At 38.5% G+C, this 8973-nt stretch overlaps 2 protein-coding genes across 5 annotated transcripts in view; one reads left to right on the forward strand and one right to left on the reverse strand.

Moving 5' to 3' along the window:
• The window catches only part of prkaa2 (protein kinase, AMP-activated, alpha 2 catalytic subunit), a 15965-nt gene extending 11641 nt beyond the window's left edge, over positions 1-4324 (reverse strand). The window contains exon 1 of one of the 2 annotated variants that reach the window (XM_016498075.1): positions 4221-4324. In XM_016498075.1, coding sequence (XP_016353561.1) covers positions 4221-4314 — 94 coding nt within the window. In that variant the 5' untranslated portion in view covers positions 4315-4324. Of the gene's footprint in view, positions 1-2922; positions 3028-4220 lie in introns of those variants that run through there. The other variant, XM_016498067.1, reaches the window with a different exon arrangement.
• An 859-nt stretch (positions 4325-5183) lies between these two features.
• LOC107697342 (phospholipid phosphatase 3-like) overlaps positions 5184-8973 on the forward strand; it is a 43296-nt gene continuing 39506 nt past the window's right edge. For all 3 annotated transcript variants that reach the window (XM_016498104.1, XM_016498086.1, XM_016498095.1), the window contains exon 1: positions 5184-5492. In XM_016498104.1, the coding sequence (XP_016353590.1) occupies positions 5357-5492 (136 nt within the window). In that variant the 5' untranslated portion in view covers positions 5184-5356. The remainder of the gene's footprint in view (positions 5493-8973) is intronic.

Consider the following 8973-nt stretch of genomic DNA (forward strand, 5'->3'; position numbering starts at 1 on the left):
TCTGTCTCTCCTCATCCTTCCGTCTCCTTTTCTCTCGCCTCGTCTGTCTGTCCTTAACCCCAGGTACGCCGCGGCCGCCGTGATCGGCCCCCCCGGAGGGGGGAGGGGGGGGGAGTAGAGCGTAGTCTCGGGAGTACCCCCCGGCCTGCGAGGGGCGATGGGGGTATGTGACGAGTGGGGGCGGGGCCGAGAGCCGTGGGAACGGAGCGAGGCCGGTGGAGTAATTGATAATGAGCGACACCTGCACCACTCACCGGTCTCGAGTCCCACGGAGGAGCTCCGGAAGGATAAAAGGAGGAGTTACGACAGTGAAAGACGAGAGAGGACCAGGCCTGGATTTTATTTTGTGTTTTGGTTCTGTTTGTGCGCGACAGTCGTCCGCGAGGGGCTGTCGCGCTGTTTTGTGTTTATTTTATTATTAAAGTTTTGTTTAAGTGTTCGCCGGTTCCCGCCTCCTTCTTCCCGATCTACAAACGTTGTTACATTCATATAACACACAGCACTGCTCTAATGCAGGACCTGCAGTCTTTACAGGAAAGGAATAAACAGTTTTTAAACTGTTAATAAACTGTTTTCAGTATTACGGTGGATTATTTGTTAGCTTGTGTGGGTTTCTCTGAAAAGTTACATCACTTAAGTGCACTTAAACCCTAGTCATGGGATCTCATGTGGAGCCTAATAAGGCTGTTAGACTTGATAAAATTCTTTTGCCTCTCCTCAAGGACGTTTGCTCTACTGGTGATTGATGAATAATGCAAAGTGTTCAACCTGTTTTTGCAAGTGTTAAGACTTTGGATTTGTCTCAAAATTCAAAAAGTAAAAAGCTGTCTACCTAGAAAACAATAACCCCTATATGTTGTATTTTCATTATCTAAAGGCAAGGAGTATCTTTCATCTGTGTATCTGGACGAAAAAAGCTGACAACTCAGCACAGTCGCTAGAAACGATTTAATTATACCTTCAAAAATGCATTGCATTTTTTCCTGGTATATTTTTCTTCTTAATCAAAATAGTCAGGTACCTTTAACGTATAGTACAAATATTGCATATAGTGGTAGTGTAAAAACTTGCGCATATACTAGCCTAGGAGGGTTAATCAGTTAGAAGCAGACATGTCCAATCCTGCTCCTGGATGGCAGCTATTCTGCAGAGTTTAGCTCCAATCCTAATTAAACACACCTGAACCAGCTAAGCAAGATCTTCAGGATTACCAGAAACTTCCAGACAAGTGTGTTGGAGCTAAATGGAGCATGACATTGGCCATCCAGGAGCAGGACTGGACACCCCTGAGCAAGAGGTAACGCTAATAGGCTAACTGGTTAGCTTGTGAGCTAACTGAAAAACTGAACAGTAAAGGCAAATTTGATCATTTATAGCGAAATATATGACCTAAAGTGTTTTAAAAGACGCTTACATATAGTAAAATTTATATTAATAAAAATGAATATAAGATTATGTCTTTAAATTTTAATTTGTCATTCGCAATGCTTCATGGGATTGTAATTCTTTCTCAAATTAAAGCCATTAAGTACGCCAGGGGTTCAACTCGACCCTCGAGGTCCAGTCTTGTTCCTTTTTTATGATTTTTGAATGCTTTTATTTGCTTCAAATCAAAACTTGTATCATTGTGATATACATTGTAGCTGGTTGTTTTGGTTTATGGATCATAACTCTTAAAAAGACTTTTTAAAAGTCCCAATGGGAAAAATACTTCAGGAACCAAGGCCACTGAAAAAGTGGGTGGGCTCTGTTGCACTCTATAGAATGACGTTGGGGTAAGAAGGGAACATGATTCCTCAAGGGGCCTGCTTGTCAGACACCTGGGTTCCTGTTAGCAGCTGAGCAAGAACCATTGAGATGATTGGTAATGCTTTACTGTCTAAAAATTCTGCACACACAAACCTGCTGTCAAGGCAGGCATCTCAGTAGGTTTGAAAGCACAGCTGTTCTTGACGTGAAATAATGCACACAGGGCACCACGAAAATTAACCATGGTTTTATTGTAGTAAATGTGTAGTAACCATGTTTTTTGGGGTATTAATTACCATTTGTATAACCACAGTTTTACTACAAATACCATGGTTAAACTATGGTTAGAGTAGCAAGACCATGGTTTAACTATAGTAACCATGTTTTTTTTTTGTTTTATTTGTAGTAAAACCATGGTTAATTTTCGTAAGTTCGTAAGTGCACAGACTATAAGGCATTATTAACGAGAGCATATCTTTTAATGCGACACATAACGTTTTATATAATAAAGTTGCATTTTTATAATAAAAATGCGCAGCAAAGCTCAAAAACCGGGTTATACCCGTGCGAAAGGTCATTGCCAAAATGAGCGGCATTCCCAGGTCGCGCTTAGAATAGAAAATGATTGCAAGGTCAAAGCAGCGCTGCAGGTAAAATATACTAAATATAGCATTTGTTCCGGTGCTGCTTTTACAATAATCAGAAAAATATTCGTTTGAGACAAACGTTTTAAAGATTCAACAATTTGGGTGCTAGAAATGTATGCAAATAACATGTTAAAGCGAGCAGCCCAATGACTGATCGCACTTCAGGGAGGATGACAATGCATTAAAATTAGTAAAATACCAAATATTGAGGCAGCGTAAGTACTTGAGACCTATATATTCCCGAAATGCCAGCTAGTTTCCCAAATGTTGTGATACTAAACATTTACACAAACACGTTTGCAAGTGTAGCGTCTACTCCTGTGGTGCTGAACGAATTTCCAGCTCTGCGTTGTATTCACTAACAGCATACGCACTCTATGCGCCTGGAGGACGTTAGCGGAGGCTCTTCCTACGCAATCTATGCTACGTAAATTGTGCAAGTTCAGCACTACCACCCCGAAAACATACGTTCGCACTTCCATCCCATGCAACATTCAAACACGTATAGTAAATGAATAGCCTTAACTCTTCACTTTTCCAAATGTCCCGACTCCCAGCGTGTCTCCGAGGATGTAGTGTCCTATCTTTACCCTGCCTTCGTGTTTCTGCTTTTCAGCCATTTTACTATATCCTCGGGTTAAGGTAAACAAGTAGCCTAGTCCCTTCCCCTCACTGGTTACCTCACATAGCAGCTTTACCTACAATTAAATATAGCAACATTTCCACTTTATTAGTGGTGATTGTTTAGTATAGTATTATTGTTCGTTTTTTAGATACTATTATAGTTTTTATTCATATATTGAATTGCTTTAGATTTTTATATTTTCTTTCTAATTTTAGCCTAGTGTTTTTGTTGTGCGTTTTGTCATGTTTATTTTTTGTTTTGTGCCTATATAGTTTTTATTCATTTTATTTCAGTTTTAGTTATGCTCGTTCATCAAGTTAAATTAAATGAAAATGAGGAATGTTGCTTTGGCAACTAGCTGTAATAAATATTCATCCATTCATTCATTCATTCCTTTATTTTAGTTTTAGTACTACTATAATAACCATTTTATAATAACATAACTACAACATACCATTTCATTAGATTTTTGACTTTATTTTATAAACATTATGACATTACATGACATTTACTGGACATTTAAGACTATTTATAATAACACATTACTTCATAGAGTAAAATAATATAATAAAGCTAGAAAAAGATGTATGTGTCATTTAAAGAAACATGACTACTGTCGTGACAAGGAAGTGTTTGTTTTCATACAATATCACAGCTGTGTGCAATTTTTTATCAACAGATTTTTTTTCTGTCATATATTTACAAAAACTATAATATCAGGCAAAATCAAAGTCAGTCTTCTTTCTGAGTTCATGTAAGTAATACTAATAGTATTAATTCTAACAGTATTTTATTAGTTAATAGTTATTAGTAAGTGAACACGTTGAATCTAAATGTGTTGAACAGATAAAATTATTCTTATAAATTATATAAATATTAGTTTGTTTAGTTTAGTCTATTTGTCCCAGTAAAGCAGCGCCCTCCAACATATATTTTAAGTCATACATTGCCACATTTTTGTACATTTTGTAACTTGCACAGTGATGGATTGTCAGCGGTTGACTGCGTTGTATTCACTACCAGCATACGCACTCTATGCGCCTGGAGGACGTTAGCGGAGGCTCTTCCTACGCAATCTATGCTACGTAAATTGCGCAGAACGTCAGCCGGCAAGTTCAGCACTACCACCCCGAAAACATACGTTCGCACTTCCATCCCATGCAACATTCAAACACGTATAGTAAATGAATAGCCTTAACTCTTCACTTTTCCAAATGTCCCGACTCCCAGCGTGTCTCCGAGGATGTAGTGTCCTATCTTTACCCTGCCTTCGTGTTTCTGCTTTTCAGCCATTTTACTATATCCTCGGGTTAAGGTAAACAAGTAGCCTAGTCCCTTCCCCTCACTGGTTACCTCACATAGCAGCTTTACCTACAATTAAATATAGCAACATTTCCACTTTATTAGTGGTGATTGTTATGAGTCCGACTCTCTAACCATTAGGCCACGACTTTTTTTTCAATTTAGGGCAACACTGTAGTAACGTGAAATGGACAGTCTTGAAAACTTGCCACAAAGCACATTTATACAGAGTTTCAAGAAATTATTTATTATTATTATTATTATTATTAGCAAAAATCGTTTAAAAATCACAGTATTTAAAATTTTAAAGGAAATGCATTTGATTAATACTTTTATTCCTTACTATATTGTGAATATATTTTAGTCATACTCTATTTTATTCATTACTATATGTGATATTTTTTAATTATTTATACTATTAATGAATAAAACATGGATCAAGGGATGAAATGACCGAAGGAAATCAAAACCCACATCCTTTCTGCTCCCTTTAACCCTCTGTACGTGTCTTCCATGTAGTTAAACAAGAGAACGGTGTGGTTACGAGCAGCGGCCGCTGGGGGCAGTGCAGCTCGCTGTGTCCTGGAGGGCAGAGGCAGAGGGCTTCATTCATTCAGCGTGGCTCAGGACAGCAGGAGAAGGGGGCTGAGCGCTTACTGAAGGGAAGGAGGTGGAGACTAGAGGAGGATTCATAAACTGGAGTTCATCTCCTAGTTATAAAACGCCGCTCTCAGTTCAAACCTTCAAGTAGCGTAGAACTAGATCAAAACTAACCGAGCCAACGCGACTCATCATTCAGAGAGGTAACGTTAACTTACTGCTCCGGAACACTGCGGCTTCACTGTACAAAGTTGAATGGACTTGATTCTCATTGTTTTCATTCGCTTTTCAGGACGTCTTCCCACTTTAAAGCCGGGACTTCAACTCCTTCTAACTTTATACGACACGTTCTTGCTGACAAGACCACTGAAACGAACCGCTGCAGTGAATCTCTGGGATTGTAGGAGAAAGACATCAGGAGGAACTCTCTCAAATGCAAAACTATATGTATGAGAAGGCGATGGCACCCGAAACAAGAAACGGAGGAGCATCCACGTTAAATAACAACAGCGTAGACAACAGCAAGAGGAAACTCTTAATAGCACTGGACATCTTCTGTCTTGTTCTGGGTGAGTGTCCAACACACAAACATGTGTAACAGTGAAAAAATAAAAAAACATGCATTATGTCTAAAATCAATGCATCATACGCAGATTTACATATAGTAGTTTGCAATTCACCACTCTCTAATGTGAAAGTGAGTTAATTTTTATGGTGTTATTTATATTGTTGTTTATGTTATGCATTATTTTTTTTAAATATCTCAATATACATACTTATAAAATAACATTACAAATAAATTACTTTTATTATAATTGTTGTTATTATTCTTACGTGTAATTATGATATATATTATAGGCCTATATATATTATTTATTTATTAGTCTGTTTTTGCACAGCAATACAGAATGCTGGGGAGAGGAAAATGTCAAATTGCAGAGAAAAAAGTAAACAGGAAAAATAGTACATGTTTTGTGCGACATAATGAACCAGGTGGAATAAATGTTCCCAACTAAAGTTAAACTATTTTAACTGTTAGTCTATAGGAAAGCATGAAAGCTGAAGTAAATAAACTGCTATTTATTGAGATGACAATGCAAAAAAAAAGTCACTGCATTGTTATCTTAGTGAACAGAGGGATAACCGTTAAGTGCTCTAGGATGGGCAAAGTTGGCAGCACTGTTGTTGATGTAAACCACTTGTTTTGCTTTGTTTTGTTTTCCCTCCGTAAAATGTGTAAGAAACACTCACTCATCAGAAGAAGGAGTGCGTTATTGTGGCCCCTTTGCGCCCTATTGGCATCTTTTGAAGTGGCATATGAACATGCTTATTATGGTTAACCGATCACTTACATGTAACAGAACCATCTGTAGTCAAAACAAGTTTTGTAAACATGATTTTTTTCACAGCTTTTTATAGTTGCGACGCAACAGATTTTGAGGCACACCATCATGACCATATGTAATTGATTAGTCTGATCTGTAGAGTTTGTTATGAAAGAGTTTATTTAGATTTGAAGTTAAGTGCAGTCAATTGTCTGTGACATACTTGTCTACAGAGGATACACAGTGATATCTGTAAATTGCTCTCAGGTGCGTGCATTTTCTTTCTTTTTTTCTTTAAAAGGAATGCCCGTGAGTTTTTGCCGTGCTGTCGTTCACTGCTTTCACCAGCTCAGCGTGACATTGATGAAAGTGTTGCCTAGTAGTTAAAGAAGTGCACTTGTTAACCTAAAGGTTGTAGGTTCAGACCAACAATGGACGAACACAATTGTGCCCTTGAGCAAGACGTGATAACTCCAGAAAGACTGTACCTGAAATCCATCTACAGCAAGTCAGAATTTAGTCTCTAGGTGAATCTGATTTGTGTCATTTGGTTCAGATGCCTGGAAACGGTCACAGCGTCGGGTTCTCATCTTTCCTCGAAGCCTGTCAGTTCGAACCCTCCTCCTTCAGAATGAAAGGATTAACAAACTTCAGCCCTCGTCTTTCTTTACACATTCTTCTAGAAGAGACCCTCCAGCCCCCCGCCAGCTGGCATATGCCTCATTTAACTGCAGCCACGGCATCATATCAACTTTCTCTTCGCTTTTAAGGGCAGAATGAGTCCCGCTGCTTTTGTTCCCAGGAATGCGGAGTAGAATGGCTTAAACATGTCGCTTTAGAGAAGCAGGGCAAGGCTTTTGTAAGAAATTAGAGTCCACGGTTTTAAAATGCCTGTGAACCTTCTGCAGCATCCAAAACGGTTGTCATGCTTTCAAAAGAGATGACACATTAGAGCAGGTGGAGGCGGGAGAGGAGGAACATCGCTGATCCAAGGGTGTTTCCGCCGTATCGTAAATGGAAACAAACACCCAGCTCTTCCGGTGCATTTTTTATGGTCAAATGCAACCAATTTAAGACATGTTCTCATATGTGGTTTATATAGATGCATGATGTCCATATGTAACAAGTTCACTACACTTTTACAAATAAAGCTTCTAATAAATGCATCAATGGTTCCATGAAGAACCACATTGAACCTTTCAATTGCACACTGGTTCTTTATGATGGGAAAAGGGTTCTTTAGATTATTGAAATGTTCAAAAAATGGTTCTTTGAAGAACTGTTCCCTGAAAGGTTCTTTGGGGAACCAAAAATGGTTCTTCCATGGAAATGGAACAGAACCAAGAAATGGAACCTCTTTTTAAATTGGCATTGACGGTCCCATGAAGAACCTTTAACATCCATGGAGCCTTTCCATTTGACAAAAGGTTCTTTAGAATATTAAAATGTTCTACACACTTAGAAAAAATGGTTCCTTTAAGAACTGTTCACTGAAAGGTTCTTTGGGGAACCTTAAATGGTTCTTCTATTTGCAAAGCCCTTTTTTGGAACCTTTAATTTTAAGAGTGTAGGAAAACTCAAGTTATGTGCTTTAAAAGGAAGGCATAAACAAACTTGTTCTTTGTCATGTTTAAGATGGGCTTGGCCCATTTTTGCTGGTCTTGGGAGGGGCGGGTTAATCGAAAGAGAGGAGACTCATTTGGAGGGGGATTTGAAAAGGATGACTGAAGAATGTCTCTCCATGAATAGGCTTTGTTAGCGCTGAAGCTGCGGCCCATCCAGTGATCAGACACTTGAAGTTCCATCTGTTGTGGAGATCTGTAGATTAGTGCGTTATCACCGTCTTTCCCTCTCCTTGGATTTCTCTCTCGCACTCTCACTGTCTCCCTCATCAGATACGGAGCTGATAACCTCTTCTGCTCTCACTTGTCTCTTTTATTACAATTAAATCCGCTTCAATCATTGGTGTTTACACATGCAGTACATCCACACTTGAGACGGGCGATGCTTTTGTTCCTGCTCATTAGTAGTTTATCACTATGGGCATTGTATACGTAGTGCGTCTGATGCATTATGAATGTTAATGAAGACTAAGAAAGCAGCCAGACGGATTGTAGTATGATTAGCGTTACCTCCTGTTGAGATGAAGCTGAGAGGCTGCAGCTCAGCTCATTAGCATACAGTAGTTATAGTAACGTAAAGGAGGCGTGTCTCTGTGTGTCACTCCCCCCGAGGGTGTCTGGGGTGGTGGGTTGCACACATTCCTGCCCATGCCACTGATAGCTGAAATAGTTTACATACAGACACAAACAGCCACCCAGACTCTTCCTCTCATCCGCACTGACTTTACTGTTCCAGATGTCAGTGGTTTGCTTGTATAAATGGTTGTGATTGAAGTTAACTTTCTCTTAATGAGTGAATCATATGAAGAACATATTCAGGTTTTCTTTCACCCCCAAATCAAAATAAAAAAAATCAAGGAGAGAAAAAAAAAAAGAAAGAAAAAAAATATATATATAAATAAATAATAAATATATAAATAAAAAATAATAATAATTAAAAATATTGGTTTAAATAGCAAGAAATATAAATGCAACTAAAATAGACCACGCATACAACAATCCTGTTTAAGCAAGCATGCAAAACTGTGTATGAGTGTAAGTGTGCCCATGTATTCAGTCGGGGGTGGGATACTGAAAAAAAAAAAAAAATATTGAAAAAAATT

Source organism: Sinocyclocheilus anshuiensis, unplaced genomic scaffold, assembly GCF_001515605.1.
Source record: "Sinocyclocheilus anshuiensis isolate Anshui unplaced genomic scaffold, SAMN03320099.WGS_v1.1 scaffold801, whole genome shotgun sequence".
Lineage (NCBI taxonomy): Eukaryota > Metazoa > Chordata > Actinopteri > Cypriniformes > Cyprinidae > Sinocyclocheilus > Sinocyclocheilus anshuiensis.